The following is a 19,636-nucleotide window of genomic DNA, read 5'->3' as shown; positions in this document are numbered from 1 at the left end:
GCAACCCCAGAGTCGTCTGCAACTGGACCTAATGGTCAGGGGTCCCTTTACCTATACTCCAAGGTAATGTCCTGGTTCCCGCTGTATAAAGAAATCAATCTCAGGTTAAATTTTCTGCCAAAAAATTTAATGCTCAGATCAGTGTAGTACATAAGCAAAGCAAGGATCAATGGCCCAAGGGGTGTTATGCACAGCACTGATCCAAGAAACGGCATGCCCCCCTTACGTCCTGATATAAAGACTGTAGAAGGCACCACTTTAGTGTGGCAAGCAGGTTATTTCTTTGGACTGGGCAAGCAAATGGGAACACCTTCTAATGGGCTGAGCCTAAGCTGTCTGTGCCAGTGCTAGACTCTTCACAACCTATGTAACGTAGGAGGTGTCACCACTGGCTCAGGACCAGAAGGGTGGTGGGTGTCTCCTCGAAGGCTGGACGAGGGACAAGCTCCAGCAGTGCCAGGGGCAGAGGAAAGGCTGGCACAGAAGTTGGTGGAGAAATGGACACAGAGCATCTGGGTGACACGGAAGTGGTTCGGGTGGAGCACTAGGGTGACACACCTCTGGGACCCTCCCCTGGGTCCGAGTCCTCATCTGTAGCTTCCCCTCTGGGTTGTTCCTCCATCTCGCACAGCCCAGACGCTACCTGTCATAACCTGCCAGGCTGCTCCCCATGGTTGTCAGTAGGTAAACCCTCCAATTCTTCCCTATCCTGGTCTCACCAGGTAAACGAATATAGGTAAATGAATATAGGATAGCAGCTTCAAGAATGTTTATATTTATCCACTTTAAAGAGAACTGGGTGTATAAACTTTATATAAAAATGCTAACCCACCTTTGCAATATCCCCATGGGGAGTTAAGAGTTTATAGCAAAACAGGCAAAGTACACAGAAGAACATAAATTACAAGGGGCACAGGGCTCCATATAGTATGAGATAGCACAGAAAACAGCCATGGGTGTGGGAAGTCACATGCAAAGGGGGGAGCTGAATGTGGTCGAATAGAAAACTAGGTTCGGATTTTTAAAAAAAATAAAAATCTTACAGTAATATGAGAGGGCACAATAGAGAGGGAACAGCTGGCCAGTATCAGAACCAGAGGGAAAGTAATTAAAGTTAACTGCATCTGATTTTTAAACAAGGCGACGTTCTCACTCTCTGTCAAATAGAAAGCAATTGGCCCCTGGAAGTCTTAGCCACCAGCACATTACATAGCAGCTGCTTAAAGCAGGCTCACGTCCTGAAAACTTGACACAGAGATTTGCATAGTTAAGGCAGCGCTCTTGGGTGATGGTAAGGTCAAGAGCCCACACAGCAGCTCTCTGTGTGAACATGGCACTCAGCGCCGCTTAAATTATTCACGGATTGCTTTTCTCATACAAATTTAAATGGGCATCTAATAATACACTTTTTATTTTCATTTAAAAAATAACATTACAGTCAATGGGTTATACGCAAAGCAGTCTGTGCGTAAGCCTGGGCTTCTACTTGTGCAATGGGGCTTCACTTTCCTCCCCTCCTCTCTAAAGCACCCTCATGCATCCTCAAAGTCTGCTTCGGGGGGGGGGTGGCAGGGGGCTGTGGAGCAGACCATAGCCCTTAGGCCAAAAAAAAAATAAAATAAATTAGCCACCCCATCCATCTTAAATATTTACAAGGTTGGCCATGGCAGGAGATGTGTGCTATTGGTGAAGAAATCCAATTAAGCTGGAGCAAAGTCTTATTTATAAATCATGTTTCTAGTCCTCACAGTTAAGAGAAGGTGCAGCAAGTCACCTATTTGTTCCAGGAGGGCAGAGGTTCCCAATTAGCTAAGTACAGCAGACAACCGGTTTTTCAAAAGCTAAGACTCCTACTTTAGAAAATTTTAATATCTTTATGGTAGATTTTGTTATGTGAATGATGCCACAGACCCCCCAGGTGGGTTACGTGGACCCTCTGGGGTCCGTGGACCACCAGTTGGGAACCACTGCTTTAGAGCATAAGAGAAGTGCCACCATTTGCATAACATAATGTTGTTTATTACTGTACCTCGTATTTTACATCGTGGTTCTGTTCCTGCTTTTAATGCTGTGTTTTTATTCCTGTCTGTCTCATGCTCTCAGCAGGGAAAGGGTGGTGCATAACAAATAATAACAGCAAGAAGAATAACTCACCTTGGCCAGGTTTTTAGGTGCTATTAAAAGGGAAGTAACTTGCCGTCGATTGTTTAGTTTCATACATGCTGCCCTGGGGAAAGCAGAACCCTCAGACAGCCAGGGAAGTTTAATGTGGCAACTTTTTTTTTATTAAAAAGGCGCAAAGTGATGCACAAGTGTGGGTGACCTGAATTTAGGTTTGGAAAAACAAGAAACTGTCAGAAACCAAAACTGACAGATTTTGTCATTCCCTGATCTCCACCACTGTGAAATGAGCCGGGATGGCAAGAGGCAGCCACTGCAGAAACTGGAGCCCTGAAGCCATGCACTTCCAACAACCCACTCCAGTCGGAAGACCAGCAGCAGTGTTTTGAGACAGAAACCCTATAAAATGTGCATTAAACACATGCGGCATCTCTTTTGCTTATTGTTTCTTTATCTTACAAAATAATCAGTGAGCAATTTTCCATCCCACCTTGATTTAAAAGGGACAGGACCATGGCAGAGGAGGGTGTGAACACAGGGACTCCCTTTAGGGCCTGGGTCAGCCCACGTACATTCAGCGTTGACCCCCGATCCAAAAGAAGGTATTTTAACTCCCAGCTGCCCCTCGTCTCCAATACCATCAGCAAGGCCAGGATTAGAGCAGAGAGACTTTACCAAGTGTGCTATTAAAGATTTAGTCGCTCTGCATTATTTAGCAGGACAAGGCTTTAAACCCCTGAACACTTCAGCCTAGAGAGTGGCAGGTTCGCCTTCTCAGGTCTCTGCCTGCAGGTTGGATAAGGTAGATGGGAGTTGAATCAACCACTTTATACTTTCACAAGGTGGTACGGAAGGGGCTGAGCTTGCCCACTTACCCACACCCCCTTATACATGAAAGAGGCTTGCTTTAGCAGGTGAATCCTACTTATTTTAAGTGAGATGCACCAGCAGCATCGCATATTCTGGAGACAGACAGACAGGGTAATGAAGGGGAAATGAGAAAGACAAGGCAAGCTGGCCAGATCACATTCTGCCATTATAATGAGAAATCAGTGATGGGGTGGGGAAGTAGGTTCTATGGTATGTAGTTTTAAAATGTAGGTAGGTTTGAGAATGTCCCATGCCAAATTAGATAGATAGATAGAGACTACACCTGCAGCAGCAAAACCAGACGCCTTCATCTGCTCCACCTGCAATAAAACATGTCCCTCCCGTATTGGTCTCTACAGCCACAGCAGGCGCTGTAACTCTCCAATGGTTTGACTTTATCCCTGAAGGCACACTCTTCCATTGTCTCCTGAGACAGACAGATGCCATTGTTGTTGCTCCTGCTGCTGCTAAAAATTCCCAGGCAGGGCTGAGAACTCCCCACTAGTGCGTACATATGTATACAGCCACATGCACACAAATGATTACACCAAATAGCAGCACCAGTTAAAAATATAAACTGCAGCGGAAGGATGTTTGGCTATCTGAGCACATTATTTCTTTCTCTGCCAGAATACATGCTTGAGATAGTTCTGATGCCAGACCCCACCCACAGACCCCAAGGTTCCCAAGTTCAAGTCCCTGATGTCATCGTCTACACTGCAAACTCCTTTTTTAAAAAGACCTTTTTCCCCCACCAACAACTTGATGTTGGTGATGGTTACCACTTATAGAAACTGATGCTAGTGGGGAATTATCTTTGTGACAGTGGAAGTATCATAGATTCACTTCGGTGGGGTGGTGTCCTCCATGAGCATTTCATCTAAATGTTATTGCATTGGCATCTTATTGACATCAGCCCCTTGTCATGGTCAGATCACTCCCTGTTGAGATTTAGGTTTTCAGCACCTTCCTCTCTGCAGAGATGGGGGATCTATTAGGATGGTCTGCCCTTAGAGGCTGATGGATCTAATGGGTTTCCAGACAGCTCTGGCGGGCTTTCTGGCTCATATGACTGGCATGCCTATCAAAGCCCTGGGGTTATGGGTTTGTTTTTGTTTTATTATGTATTTTGTATTCTCATATTGTATTTTTCTGTTGTGAACAACCCTAGGAATTTCGGATGACAGGCAGTTTACAATTTAATAAATAATAATTATAATCTTAATAATAATCTCAGCTGTGAGGCGATGCCCCAAATGTCCCTGCACAGACATACTTTTTCTTTAAAAAACAACCTTGGTCTTCATGGGAGGGGTATCTTACCAGCTTCAATGCATCTCCCTCCACAGACTTCAGGATGAACTGAAACGCCGTTGATTCCCTGGGTGGAGAGTGCCGTCTCCTCTGGTTGTGTGGAGGGACCGTCAAGTTTTGTGCAAATATCCTTTGCCACTCCCCCATTCTGCTGCCTGAAATGCTGGCACCGTTTTCACCTCAGCCACAGAGACTTCTGCCTTTCAAAAGGAAACAAAAAACAAAAAGGGAATCTTACTCAAGAAACGTTTTGGGCCCACCCTCTCATTACACGTGTGTCTTCCTGTGCTATGAAGGTGCATTTGGCAAGGTCCACATAAGTAACTAACCCCTTCAAAGCTTTTGCTAGTCCGCACAGCAACAACCTGAAATCTTCTGGTTTACAAACTCTTGCCTGAAGGTAATACTTACCTCACCGCTGTTCCCTGCCTCTTGACATTTGCCGCTTGAAGCAGCTGCCTAACTACCCACTGACAGAGATGGCCGTGCATAGGAGCCCACGCTCCACACTTCCTGCCTATGCATTTTCTTCCAGTTTCCAGAAGGAGTAATTGCAACATGGCAGAATGTAAGAAGAGCCTGCCGGATCACGCCAATGGTCCATCTAGTTCAGCATCCTGTTTCTCACATGCTGGCTGGGGCTGGTGGCAGCTGTAGTCCAAAATATCTGTGGACAGTACCAGGTTGGCAAAGGCTGCTCCATCATTTCAGACTACAGGAGTGTTTGCGTGTGGAGTAGGGAATTGTGCTCCCCTTGTACTTCAGGAATATAGGCCAAATCTTTCTTCCTACTGCAGCAGTTTACTAAATGTAAAGGGGTTGGAGCTAACACCCCCTTATCTAGAACAAACGTCTAATTTTATTTTACATACGAATAAAGTGACTCAGAAGCATTGGGTTCCACAAATCTATGCAAGTGTCGGGATTTCGAACAGCCAAAGGTTATTTTTTATCCTTTGGGTGTGTTGTTGTTGTTCTTGTTTTTTGAGGGGGGGAGAATGTTGTTTTCCTTTAGACCATGGAACACTTTCTTATTGTAGACCTCACACTCTTTTCTTCTCGGGATGTTTTATTACTGACTAGGTAACTCGCAGAGCTGAATCCTATACTTTTTTATTAGCAGTTTTGACAACCTATACTACTTCTTCTGTTTGTTTGTTTTTCCTGAAGCATGTCTGTTGCTATTAAAACTTGGTAAGAAATATATGAAAAACAAACGTGCAGCAGCATCCAGGAATGTGATTTCCAACTCCATCACTGTCATTTGTAAACAGAATTCTATATGTATCATAACTGTTTGTGCATTTTCTTTTTACATTGACAACCCTGGGAATTTTGTATTGTAAACGGCAGTAAAAAAAGGAGGGGGAAGGGGGTAATCTAAAATAAATATTGCCACCTGATTTCACACAATGTATAGGAAGATTTTACCAGGAAGGAGGTGGATGTGTGTGTAAACAGAGCAGTAACAGTGAAAAACACAGGCTTGCTGGGTAAATGCAGGGCTAGGGCATCCAGAAATCCTCTTGCTTTCCAGCTGAGGAATCTAAGGATGACTCACTGCCAAATTAGCCCTGCCTGGAGACGAAGCCAGATAAGTCATTCAAGGGCAGGCAGCTGACCTGCCACCGGGAAAACCAGCACTGTGCACATTCCTAGATGACATGCTGGGGTTTCTAGAGCTCATCTGTATAGATGAAATATGCCTGCAGCTCCAGCTCAGGTGGAAGGAGGCACCTTCACATCCTCTTCTTGCTGGCCTTTCTATAGTTTACTCTTCCCTCCTCTGCCTTCCTCACTGTCGGAGATTTCCCTCTTCCAAGCACCCCTCCTGCCCTAGTTTGGGAATAGGGAGGCACACAAACAAACACACCTTGCCAAAGTCCCAAGATGTGGGGTCAGTCTTCTGACTGCATAGATAAAATCAACATGAGCCTTATGTATGCAGGCATTGTAAGCCAAAGCCAGGCTGTATGTATGCAATGCAGGCCTAGGCCCCATCACTTCAATGAGGACAGGAACCACCCGTACCTAAATAACTTCCTTGGGATGCGAGGTGGGTGGGCAGCGCAGGTCTGCCTCGGATCAAGGTTGAAGTCCTACCAATGGGGGGGGGGGAGCATTTTTGACAGGCAGAGGAATCAGCAAAGAAACAAGACAGGTAAATGTGAGAGTAAGACCCACTACAAGGAATGTCAAGAACAAGGCCTCCCAGCATCATAGCGGCTGACCAGATGTCCCAAAGGGAAACCAGCAAGCAAGATCCAAGCACAAGAGCACTCTCCCTCTTGGAACCTTGATACGTGAAGGAGCACTCTTCCACAATACTTTCTGCCCCAAGCCCTGCAGTCAACTGAGAGGCCCCTGGCCATAATACTTACGACCAGCACCATGGGCAAGACAGCAATGTGAGACAAGGCATTTTTGGTGGTGGCACCCAATTTACAGCTCCCTCCCGAGAGATTGTCCTCTGCATTAGCTTTCTTCAAGACCAAACCAATTTTCTGTTCATCTAGGCCTTTGGTTTTTAAGCCATTGTTCCTTCTGAAGTTGGAGCAGACTATTTAGGCACTCTCCAGACTGCTATTACAGGTATATTCTACAACATATTCTCGACCCAACAATAAAGAATTAGGGGTGGATTTAATCTACTTTGGTTTATTCTGCGATGATTCCCCAATGCCACAACATTATTGCTATCCAGAGGGACTATTGCAAACTAAAAGCGGGACAAAAATAAACCAGAGCATTTGTGGTATTGAGCATGCACAGATTGAAAATGAAGCAGTGTGACTGCCCCAAAACGTTTATAGGGACAAAGGGAACTGAAAGCAGGAATGTGTATGACTGCCCAAATAGCATCATGAACATAAATCATAATGAATGTGCAGTAAAAAGAAAATCTGGAGGGGCTCTTAGTGTTGTTGATTTGTGTTTTTCATTTTAGGCTGCTTTTCTTGTATATATTTTTATATTACATTGTATATTCTGTGCTGTCAGCCACCTTGTGCTTGGAGGAAACTGTGCAATAAATTAAACGGCAAGCAAGCTTTTTGAGTTCTACAGAACTGCAAATCATCATGACACTATGGGCAAGTCATCACATGGGGGGGAAATAATAATAATACACTAGCTGAAGGGAATCCCACTCTTGCTCTTCACTGCCTGAGAAAAAAGCAGGAACATTTTAATAATAATAATACTGTTGCAGTCTTAACAGCATCTGAAGGGTATTGAGTTCCACATCCTTAATGTATGCCACAGTCTGAACATAACAGTAAACTATGGTTTGACTTAACCAGGAAGGGAGGGAGGGAAGTGGAGAATGTAAAATCTCAGGCAGTCACTGTGGTTATATATATAAAATTAGGTGGTATGTCTTCACTGTACCAATCAGTGTGCAAATATTACCTTTTAAAGCTAAGTACAGTGGTACTCTGGATGCGAACGGGGTCCGTTCTGGAGCCCCATTCGCATCCAGAAGCTAATGCAACCCGTGTCCGTGTGTTTGCACGTGCGATTCACCACTTCTGCGCATGATGTCATTTTGACCGTCTGCGCATGCGTGAGCGGCGAAACCCAGAAATAACGCAGCACACAACCCGAAAATACTTATCCTGAAGCTACTTCAACCCGAGGTATGACTGTAGTAACCTAACCAAGCTCCCATCTCCTCCCACACATCCTTATTATTATGTTCAACAGATCTGAACTGAAGAGGTACCATTCCAAAATCAATAAAACCAAGTTTTTGGAACACTAATATTTATTTTTTAAAAAACTTTCCTTTGTGCTCTTGTGGCAAACAGCACTTGTGGGAAATAGTATAATAAAACCAGCACAAGGTTTGGCACAAAAAGACTCCTCCACAACTAATCGGTCGACAGCTTTATTACATTTATACACGGCCAAAAATGAAAAACAGAGCACTCCCTTCACATTATGAAACTTTTTGGTTAGCATAAACTATATATAAATTGCCTTCTCTATAAATGGTTACCTGGGTTAGGAACTTGTCTTATTTTGATGTACTGCCTTAACTTCATCTTACTGGCCAGGGTGGGCTATTTTCTTTTAAGTTTGTACGATGGTATAGGGCAGGGGTTTTCAACCAGTGTCCCATGGCACCCCAGGTGCCTTGAAGGATGGTCAAGGCAACACCAGCCTCCGTCCCTCTTTCCTCCCTCCTCGGATACCCTTTTGCATCTCTGCCTCCCAAAGGCTTGCGCAGCTGTTTGTTGCAGAAGCCTTGGCTACAAGCTCCCAGAGCCAATGGTGCCTCTCGGGCTTGCCAGGGGTGCCAGCTGCCAGGAACCGAGGCTGCCTCGGAGTATGCAAGCAAGTGGGTGACTGAGGGAGCCCAGGCGGCCGGCCTGCCAGCCCTTGCTGTTGGGAATGGGTAGGCAAGTGGGAGGCCGGGCAGGCAGGCAGGCAGCATGTTGGCCTTTCTTGCGCATGCTGTGGGCAACGCCTGCCTGGGAGGTGAGTGCCCGGCGCAGAAGGGGAGCCTTTCCGTCATTCAGGCAGAGCGGCGTCCGCTGCTGCCTCCCAAGTTAAGGAGCTGGCTTCATGTTCATCTTTGGTCAATCTCTGTCGGGCTGCTTAAGGCTGGGGGCATCTTTTTCCCAGGCCCCTGTGGAGAGGCACAAGGAGGCACTTCTCTTTGGAGTGGTGGAGGCTGCTGCCCAGAGGACTCCCAAGGAGGGGAGGAGAGGAGGCTGCGGGAAACGTCCATCCATAAGGGAAGGTGTTCAAAAAAGGGGCGAAGGGCTGCCGGATCTGCAGGCCAAGGGGTCACGGAGCCATGGACTCAAAATTTAAGGTTGCAAACCACTGTTATAGTATATGGCGATAATTTAATAATAATAATAATAATAATAATAATAATAATATATGTGGGGTGTTCCACGGAAATTATGTTTATTTTAGCAGTTTGTCTGGGAAGCTTCTTGAGGGCACTGGTGTGTGATTAAAAACAAACCACCTTATATAGTTACAGCATTTAGTATGTCAAGAGAGGCCAAGTTGCAGGGAGAGGAGCCAATGGAACCTTCTAGAACCTAGCGGAAGAATAAGGGAGGGGCAGAGGCAGTTGGCGCCACAGTTCGCGAGATGGGGGTGTGTGTGAAGGGAATCTGCTAGCCAATCAACGGGCTCCTCTGTTTTTCCCCAATGGGAAAGGGGCAAATCAAAGTGCACCCCTAAAGGTATACGAGGAAGGGGAAGCCGGTCAGCCAATCAGCGTGCTGCTTTTCATCGTCTCTCTCAATGGGACGGGGTACTCGCCCCACTTTCTCCCACCTCCCGTTACCTGCCGCTTTCATGCTCTCCTTCTTTGGGCGCGCAGCCGCCGCCATCTTGTCCGGGCCGAACCACTCGCCTATTGGTTGGAGGGGGGACAGGGCACCCATTCGTCACCAGGGGCCAAACGTTGCCTTTCGCCACTGCCCTTCGCCCAGTATCGTTCCATCTCCTTCTAGGGTTTATTCTCCTCTGCCTGTCGCCCCGCCCGCCCTCTCTTTGTCTCCTTGCGTTCCTCTTCTGCCACCTACCCTCCCCACCGAACTTTGCTAAATGGCACGGCCCGAGCCGGCGTGGCGGCCGTTGTAGTAGCATAGGCGTTGCCGCGGCAACGGAGAAAAGGGGCGAGGCCTTAAGCGGGCAGGAAACCGCACGCGCGGGGGGGAAAAAAATTCAAATTTTAGCTGCACTATATAGCTTAAGAGAATGGAAGCACAAACTATTCTTAGCCTGTCCCTGCTCCTGTGCAATTTAGCAACAATTACTTTGATATAATTAAACAGCCCGAGAAGCAGCCAATTTTACAATTGGGTGCTTTATTCCTTTCCCCACCTCCCTCCCAGCTATTTTAAAAACTGGTGCAATACCCTTAATTCCAATATTATGTATTTATCCCATTTATACGTGTATCTCAGACTTTCAGCAAAGAAGCTAAAGGAGGCATGCAAAGTTAACCTGTGCCACTGTCCTTTTCCCCTCACAGCAACCCTGTGAGGTAGGCAAGGCTGAGAGGTTGTGAGGCCTATCGTTGCCCCCTGAGCTTTGGGCCTAAGAAGGGAAATAGGAAGCTGTCTTATACCAAGTCAGACCAATGGTTTATTGTCCACGCTCGGTATTGTCCAGAGCTGCAAACTAGATAAGTGTCCTCTACCTGGGAGAGGCAAGATTTAAATTGGGGGCTTAGTCTCTTCACCCACATGCTACACCAATACTATTCAGTTGTGGCCCTTTATTGGAGAGTCTATTTAGCTGTCAGAGGTCAACACTGTTATCTTCCATTAATATATATCGAATCATTTTAAAACGCAACATCACCAGCATTCATCACCATGCATTTCATACTACAACCTCCTGGGGTGGGGATTGCCTTTGTAAAGTGCTGTGTGTGTGCAGACCAACTATCATCACCATGTCTTGTAGAAGTGAATCACTTACGTTTCTTAGGTGATTCTCTGTGAATCAATGTTTATTTCAGTTCCTGAACACTTCCAGTTTATTTCCTTACAATTCATAAACCTATTGACAAAAACAAACTTCAAAGCTGTTTACAAATGTAGGGTGAGTCCTGATTATGGGAATATGGGGAAGAAAACCTCCTTTTTCCACACTTTATAATCCAAACATTTGCTCAGCAACAAACTCTAGGACAGAGGCGGGTAACCTGCAGCCCATTAAATGTTGCTGGTCCACCGGTCCTTTCTTATCTGTTACCCATGCTGATGGAAACAGTCCAGCATTGTGGTGAAGCTTTTTTTAACTCATTGAAACTGAGAAAATAAGATAGAAAAGCTTCAGTTACTAGTTTTCTGTGTGCTTGGCTGTCGTTAAAGATGCAGAGGTTAAGTGCAAATTAAATACAGTGACACCACTCTTCATGAGCTTCCCAGAGAACAGGATACCAGATGACTGGGCCTTCTGCACTGAAATACCTACCTTATGGTGAACTCAGGTTTCCATATCAGTTAAAGGAAGATATGTGAAAAAGAAAATCCAGAAGGCCAGTAGGAGTGTATGCAGAAATAAGTCCCAATGTGCTCAATGGGGTTTGTTCTCAGAAAGCGGGCAATAAAACTGCAGATGACCCTATGCATGTATAATTATTTATTATGTAGTGCTCAGTGAGTCTCATTTCCAGGAAAGTGCATAGAATTGCAGCCCAATCCTTCTGGTAAGTGTAGATAGTAGGTCCCACTGTGTTCAGGGGATCTTACTCCCAGGGAGCAATTACAGTTCATCAAGAAGCTTTAACTCTCTTCATTTGGCCTGAATAGAGACAATGGCTTCCTTTCACACTAGATATATTAATTAAAAGCACACACAAGTTAATTACGTTATCATTACCCATACATACATTTAGGTTGCTACATTTTAACTCTTACTGAATCTACCCTATCTGTTCACAAAAGCTTACGCAGCAATAAAATTTGTTAGCCTTTAAGGTTTCACTAAACTCTCTGCTAATTTCATTGCAATAGACTGATGTAACTACCCCTCTCTAGTCATTTTGCACAAGATTCCAAGCCAATCTTCTGCCTGTTTACATGTAAGGATGTGTGCCATTGTGCCACAGGTGCCAGCTCTCTGAGGCCCTGGGTGCCCAAGCATGCACAAAATTCTCCATGAAGAATTGTGGGCAACCACAAATTTTGGTGCCAGGGCTATGCACACTGCATGGCACCCTTGGCCCCAGGCACCCTCGGTCGCAGGGCCAAGTTGGCACTCCTGCACCGTGCTGCTCAGTTGCGCTTACTCCTAGGTAAGTGTGCACAGGATTGCAGAGGGAGAGATCTGCTGGATCAGACTTAATGCCTTGCAGTGGCCAACCAGATGCCCCTGAGGTGTCTGTACACATGCCCATTTTCATGTCTCTAAGATTTGTTATTCAGTGGCATAGTGCCTCTGGACATCAGGTTCCATAGACAGACCTCTGTCTATAACTTTGTGTAATGCAGGGACAGCATGGTGCTCCAGATGTTGTCCCATTAGCCGCAGCCAGCATGGTGAATAGTCAGTGATGATGAAAGGGTAAGATATGGAGGTCCACCAGTCCCACACTAAAACTATAGAGTCAGTAGCCTTTGCCACATCTCATGGTGCTGAATACCACAGGTTAACCTGTGCAATGTGTTCAACCCACGGCATGTTTACTTGAAAGCCTTGCATTGAAATTCTTGCATTACATGGGGTTGGACTAGATGGCCCTTGGGTCTTTTCTAACTCTGCTATTCTGATTCTACGGTTCTGAAAGTCCCACTTAGAGAAGTGGGGGCTTACCCCCCTGATAAACGTGCACAGGACCACAGCAGGGCACAAGCGCAGCATCCCCAGGGAAAGATGCTCCAGGCGGAGGAGGGATGCTGCAAGCCAGGGCACCACCTGGGTACCAAATGGGTACCCAGCCTGGGGAAAGATGCTGATGCGGAGGGGATGCAGGCGAGGCGCCTGGCTTTGGTTGCGCAGCCTGCCGGTTACCAGGAGGCGCTTCCCAGCCAGCCAATCGCCGCCGCGCGGGGCCCCGGTGATTTGCATGCGACCGATTGACGTCGCCCGGGGGCCAATGAGGAGCTCCGGGGGCGAGTTCCTCTTCCACGAGGACGAAGATGGTGTAAGCTGGCGGAGGTGCCTTTGCTGCTGCTGAGCTGCTGCTGCTGTTGTTCTTGCAGGTGCGGGGGACTCAACGGGCGGGTGCACTGGGGGTCTGTGCATGGTGAGGGGGGAGGCTGTTTGCAATTGTGGAGAGGAAGGGGGGCGCTCTTAATGCTTTGCAGTGGGGTCTGTCCGGGAACGATCATTTTGTGCTTCTGGTTTAGTGGAGTCACAGGCGCCCTTGACAGGAAGTTGAGGGTGCTTGGGATTTAGGGTGCCACACAAAGAAGCTATTTAGCTGCTGCTTCTTTTTCCTAGTGGGATCAGCGAGTTCTTCTGTGATCCCCTGCTTTGCTTTCTGGCTGTTAGACTTCCAGATCTGTAAATGCTGCAGGCTAGCAGCACGGTCATTGTTTGCGCGTGTTGTGATCTGCCCCTGAGATCTGTCACCTTCTCCCAAACGCCAGCTGCAGTGCCTCAGCACAGAGTCAGCTGGAGGTAATAAAACAGAGAGGAGGGTGGGATCCAGAGCCTGGCTCCTCGGTTTTGCCTCTGGGTGCTAGGTTTTCGTAACTTGCATTTTCTTTTTCGAAAATGCCTGAAGAAGCTCAGCGATTGCTTTCCCCTTCCGATCGCCCAAAGGGAGTGCGATGGTGGGTGGGTGGGCGACCTGTTTGTCTCTTGTAGGAAGCCGAATGCAATTCTGCAATACCTTTGTAGGGGCGCGGCATCTCAGAGGCTTGTAACCTGACCTCTTTAGGATTCCTGGTGGCTAAATGGGGTGAAGGCTGCCTGGCTGGGTTTTTTTGTTTCTTAGGGTTTTCTTTTTTAAAGGATTTTAAAGAAAGAGAGAGATTGCTACTGGGTGACTTGCTTGAGCTCAGCCCAAATAACAGCAACTAGATTTGATTTACCTCTAGAGAGAAGAAATGTTGGACGTGGCCACAACATTATTTCCTAAAACATGGTTTTGTGTATTGCCATCCAGCATTGCTCTCAAATGCCTTTGTTCCATCTGGTTGGGCTCCGAAGGAGTACAGCAGCTTTTGCCAAGCTGGTGCCCTCCTGATGTTTTGGACTACAATGGCCATCAGCCATCCACCACAGCTGGAGTGTAGTCCAAAACTTCTGAGGGATTGCCAGGTATTGATTTACTTGTTTAACAAATTTATAAACAGCCTCCCAAAGAGGTGTGCAAAATAACAAAAAGGATAAAACGTAAGGCCAGGTTACTAAGTGCAGTAAGATAATTTCTACAAAAGTCTAGAAACAATAAAACTGTACCTTACAAATTCTAGGAAGCATAAAACCATATCTGCAAATATGTAATCAATAGTCCATAAGTGACTGGGTCACCCACCAGGGAAAGCTTTCCTGAATAAAAATGTCTTTAAGGTGCCGAGACATCATGGTGCTCAGCAATGGCCTTAATTTCATCTGGTTATTGATTCCAGAGGGCTAGGACTGCAACGCTAAAAACCCAGTTTCTAGTGCAAGCTAAGCACACCACCTCTGAAGCATGACCTACTCTCAGCAGTGCCCCATCGGAGGAGTGCAGATGCCAGGCATAGATATGTAGGGCGAGGTGCTCCCTTGGGTAACCTGGCCCCAAGCTGTTTAGTGCTTTAAATGCTAAAAGCAAAACCTTTTAGCATTTAGTGCCCAGTGGCATATTGGCAGCTCCCTCAAAAGAGGTGCTATAGGGTGTCAGCAGGATAACCCAATCAACAACCTTGGTTGGTGAAAGCTGAGATACGGAATGGATCAGAGTGGATCAGACTTGGCAGGGAAGTATTAGTTCATAAAGAGAGTGTGTGGCGGTGTTTCATAACGCCTTTGGAAGGTAGTGTGTCTTAGATGCCAGGAGGGAAAATGCAACGTGTCCGCAGAGGGTCTTGGATATATTCGAAATTAAAATGCCAGACCTGCTAAAGATGGTATACAGTATAGGTTTAAGAGTACGTATTGTGGTTACTTCTTTTAAATACAACATAATAGGGGGTTGTACTATATGACCCTTTGGGTCCCTGCCAATTCTATAATAACTCGAGAGGTGCTCTCCAGGATATACCTCTGTGCATGAATGTAGAGAGTCTGGCAGCTTTTCCTAGCTGGCGGAGGATTCAGAAATTTGAAGGTGGCTGAGCGAGAAGTCCAGTGGCCCTTCTGAGGCTTGCCCATTGATTGTAGCTTCCATGAGCTCTCTCACAGAAGCTTCAGCCACGGTGAGCCTGTTCTTTTTGCTGCTTCAGCCATCTGCTATTGTGCACTGCCTCTCCCCAACCCATCTTGGTAACTCACATCATAGGAAGTTGCCTTATACTGAGTCAGACCACTATCTCCATCAGTATTGTCTACACTCACCGGCAGCAATGGCTATCCAGGGTTTCAGGCAGGAAGTCTCTCCCAGCCCTTCCCGCAGGTGCCATTGGGGATTGACCCTGGGACTTTTTGCATGCAAAGCAGACTCTCTACTACTGAGCTACGGCCCTTTCCCAACATGGGGAAGATGTAAGCAGAGGAGCATTTCTGGAGCAGTGCAAGAAGCAACCAAGGGGAATCTGGCTAGGCCTGCAACAACTGAGTTTTTTTTTGTTTGTTTGTTTTTAAGGCATCATAATAGTTATCCTATTTCTTTATATTTATTTGCTTGTTTATATCCCACCCTTCCTTCCCAAGGACCCCAGGGCGACAAACAGATATACAATGTAAAAAGCAAAACGAAAGCTTTCTAAAACAGATCAAAACATTCTAAAAACAATTAAACTTTGAAACATCTGAAAGCAGTTACAGTTAAAAGCATTCTAAGAGCAATTTCAATTAGAAGCATTGTTTTGTCCTACGATCACAGGGTTGCCTGTGGTATTTCTTCAGCCACCAAATGCCTGGCTAATAATGAAAAGATAGTACAGTAGTGATGAAGCCAGGTGTGCCTCACCAGGGAGGACATTCTACAGACGAGAAATCACCACTGAAAAGGCGCTGCCATGGGTCAGTGCCAACCAGGCAGGCCCTGGTGGCAGTACCACCAAGAAGACTTCACCTGCTGATTGTAGGGTCTGCCATCCCCTTGCCACACGAGCGTCCTTCAATGTGTGTGATGCCTCTCAGCATGCCATAAACAAATCCGGTCCCTGCCCCAAAGAACTTACCGTCACTATTTCAACAGCTGGATCAGACCAAAGGCTCATCTAGCCCTTAATGTCCTGTTCTCACAGTGGTAAGCCAGATGCCTCAATGGGAAGCCCACATGCTGGTTACAAGTTCAACAGCACTCCTCACTAACTGGTACCTTCTCTGATATTAGAGGCTACATGCAGCCATTGTGATTAGTATCACTGACAGCCTTATCCTCCTTGGTGTGTTTATCTAATCCCCTTTTAAAGCTGTCTCAGTTGGCAGCCATCATTATCACTTGTGCTAGGAAATTCCATAATTTAATTACATATGATGTGAAGAAGACCTTCCTTTTTCCCGTCCTGAATCTTCAGACATTCAGCTTCATTTGGATGTCCCCAGCACCTAGTACTGATATAAAGGGAGAAGTTTATCTCTGTCTGCTTTCTCCTACAGATTATTTTGTACATGCCCCTCTACTTTTTCTGACCAGAGTGTTGTAATCTTTCCTCATAGAGGAATTGCTCTGTACAGACGGGGGGGAAACGAGCGTTAGGCCGCAGGGCTGCTTGGGTACATATTCAACCTCATGTCTGAAGGCAAAATAACCCAATCTAGAGAGCAGCTCTAGGCAGGTTTGTAAACCACCACCTGCCTAATCGCCTATGGTGAGTTAACAAGTTCCCCCAGGCAACCATGTTTTTCTTTTTAAAAATAAAACCTTTAAAACCAGCCATTCATGCTAATAAAAATACTTGTGAGCAGGTGGGTGAGTCATCGTTTTACTTTGCATGTTCTGTGCCATGAAAACTGAATCACAAAGATGTTGCTGTGCATAGAAATATTTGCCAAGAGGCTCCTTCTCCTCCATCCCCATAATCTGTGCTTTCTGGCTTTCTTTGCCCATAACCCCTTCCTGAAAACTACAAGGCTGAGTTCCCCCACCCACCTCATTCTTACTCAACTTCCTGCCTAACATACCAAGCTTTTCACCTCCTCCCCTACTCTGACTTCAGCAACCTCCAACGTTGCTAATGCATGGCAGGAAGCGGCTGGTTTTGCGTTTTCTGGTTGGCACCGCCTGTGTCAGTTGGATGCTGCTGCTGCTGCCGCTGCTGTCACATCACTCTTGGGGGATCACTTGAATAATTTAGGAATGTGTGTCATGCAAGAGGAGGTGATAATGGTGGTGGAATTTACCGTGATCATAAAATGTAGAGCTGGAAGGGACCACAGGGGCCATTTGGCCCAACGCCCTGCAATGCAGGAATATTTTGCCCAGCATGGGGCTCAAACCCATGACTCTGAGATTAAGAGTCTCGTGCTCTACTGATTGAGCTATCCATGCATGCCCCAAAAGACGAAGAAGGCCAAGGACAGGAGCTCCTGGAATGTTGAGGTGTTGCATTTACAGTTTTAAAAGATGCATTGGCTTGGCTAATTTCTATTAAGCAATGCAGTGTTGGCCAGTCTTGATGCAACCGATGCCTGCTGTTTCCTGAATTAAAAGGGGAAGCACCCCTTACTTCTGCACCCTTGAAGATTTTGCTTTGAGAGAGAGAGAAATACCCAACCTCACAGGAGCCTGCCTCCTGTTTTTCTGCACGAGTCACTGATCTGGAAATGCCTCTTGGCTAGAAGCAAGCAAGCCCAGAGCGGTGACTCGTGCAGAGAGGAAGCAGGCACACACACACCCGTGAGGGTGGATAATTCTGCTGCATCTCCGCATCAGGGGAATAGCTGGATCATTCAGTCACATGTCCTGCAGAAGAGAAGCAGATTCATCCTCACCCCCAGCATGGGGGCAAAGGAAGAGTTGCAGCCTGAGTAGTAAACCATGCAGAGATGTGGATGGAGCATATGACAGCTTTGGACTTATGTGAGCCTTTAATAATTTAATTTGTTTCTCTTAGCCTGCTATGTTCCAGCATGCAATTGGGGGTATTAATGAATGCATTTTTCTCTTTTTTTTAACGGAGCGACAGAACTTGAGTGTTCTCCCATAACAATGAGCGGATAGCTGAAATACTGAGAATTGTATAGGACAGAGATGAGCAGATGGCCACTCACTTAGGTTCATTAATTTCCACGAGTCTTCTCTCAACAGGACTTAGCTGGATGCAAGCCTTATTTCGCTTAGATGGCACAAGACTGTTTGGGTTGTATCAACTAATCTTTATTCAGAGCGAATCTATAGAAATCAAGGGACCTGGGTTAATCATGTTCATTAATTTCAGTGGATCTACTCTGAGTAGGACAGTCCTTTGGATACAGTCCTTTGTGGGTTTTGCTGTAACAGGCTAACATGGCTAACCTGTGACACCATCTTTTTTTAATTAAAATAAATAACTGCAAGAAGGTTGGACTGGATGAGGCTTTGGGTCCCGTCCATCTCTACAGTTCTATGGTTCTATGAAATATTTTTTTAAAAAAATAGAAAAGAGACAGGATATTGCAGATAAATGAACAGGGAATACATAAGCATTCTTAGTTCATAGGCTGAAAGCTCCTTGCCTCAGATCTTGAAGAGTTAGGTGATGCATTTAAAACACATTCATACCACTTCAGCAGTCCAAAGAACTGTAACAGAATACAATCCCCAGCACCCTTAGCAAACTTCAGTTCCCAGGATTCTTTGAGGGGGAAGCCATGATTGTGTGCAAGAGTGTTGCAAGAGTGTTTGACATGTAGGGTGTAGGTGGTCCCCTACCTGCCAGTCAAAACAGACAGTATTGGGGAGGATGGGCCAATGGTTTGACTTGATGCCAAGGAGTGTGTTTGTTTGTTTGTTTGTTTGTTTGTTTGTTTGTTTGTTAGGAATTAACTCTGCTCACTCCTGTGCTGGGTTCTGTTTCTTGGTCATGCAATGATGTGATGTAACCTAAAGAACTGCTCTGCCCTTTGTGCTGCCGGTTGTGTTTTCCTGTCGTTAATTTGCAAGTAGCTTTGACTTTGCTGCGGATTGAGAAAAGCTGAGTATCATCTACTAAAATAGCAAATAAGGAAATCTAAAATACCAAATAAGTAAATAAATAAAACTGTTTTTCAGGGAAGGGCTGCTCTGGTGCAGAGTCCAGTGCATCATGGCCTAAATCAGCTCCTTGCAATATCTTTTCTTGCACGCATTTCAAAGGCGAGACATAGCAAGGAAGGTGATTTGAGGTCCTGCATGAGCTGAAACCCAGAACCAGATGCCGGACAGAAAGCCTTTGGCATGGCCAAGTTGGAAGGTTTGTCTCTGGCATCAGATGTTTAGTGTCTGTTTTGCTTGTGAATATGGAAATTACGCTTGATTATAACGTCTAATGGGTAAGGATACACCCATCCCCTGAGGTTTTTATTTTATCATAATCATTTATAGGCAACATATGTACATAATTATGTTTTGAATGGGATTGCTTCAGTGGTGTGTTTGCTGCCTTGGGCTCCATTGCAGGAAGGGTGGGATGTAAATAGACTAAATAAACAAGCAAATCTTTTAAAATATTTTTATTAGTTTTTTAACATATCATTTTCAACAATTATTAAACATACTTTTATATCTTATACAATTTATTTGACTTCCATCAATCACATCTGAAAATTTTCTAATCTTTTCCATTTAATT

General features: G+C 45.7%; 2 protein-coding genes across 6 annotated transcripts in view; one reads left to right on the top strand and one right to left on the bottom strand.

Moving 5' to 3' along the window:
* NPHP4 (nephrocystin 4) overlaps positions 1 to 9,844 on the bottom strand; it is a 97,801-nt gene extending 87,957 nt beyond the window's left edge. The window contains exons 1-2 of one of the 2 annotated variants that reach the window (XM_083512837.1): positions 9,617 to 9,844; positions 4,315 to 4,501 (exon numbers count right to left, since the gene is read on the bottom strand). In XM_083512837.1, coding sequence (XP_083368963.1) covers positions 4,315 to 4,452 — 138 coding nt within the window. In that variant the 5' untranslated portion in view covers positions 4,453 to 4,501; positions 9,617 to 9,844. Of the gene's footprint in view, positions 1 to 4,314; positions 4,506 to 9,616 lie in introns of both variants that reach the window. The other variant, XM_083512836.1, reaches the window with a different exon arrangement.
* Positions 9,845 to 12,898: 3,054 nt separating this feature from the next.
* KCNAB2 (potassium voltage-gated channel subfamily A regulatory beta subunit 2) overlaps positions 12,899 to 19,636 on the top strand; it is a 107,261-nt gene continuing 100,523 nt past the window's right edge. For all 4 annotated transcript variants that reach the window (XM_083513166.1, XM_083513164.1, XM_083513165.1 and 1 more), the window contains exon 1: positions 12,899 to 12,989. The gene's annotated coding sequence lies outside the window, so the exon portion shown is untranslated. The remainder of the gene's footprint in view (positions 12,990 to 19,636) is intronic.

The sequence above is a fragment of the Podarcis liolepis genome (genome assembly GCF_965112155.1).
Source record: "Podarcis liolepis genome assembly, chromosome: 7".
In the NCBI taxonomy this organism is placed as follows: domain Eukaryota; kingdom Metazoa; phylum Chordata; class Lepidosauria; order Squamata; family Lacertidae; genus Podarcis; species Podarcis liolepis.
The sequence above is the reverse complement of the archived record's forward strand: the minus strand, read 5'-3'. Positions and strand labels throughout refer to the sequence as shown.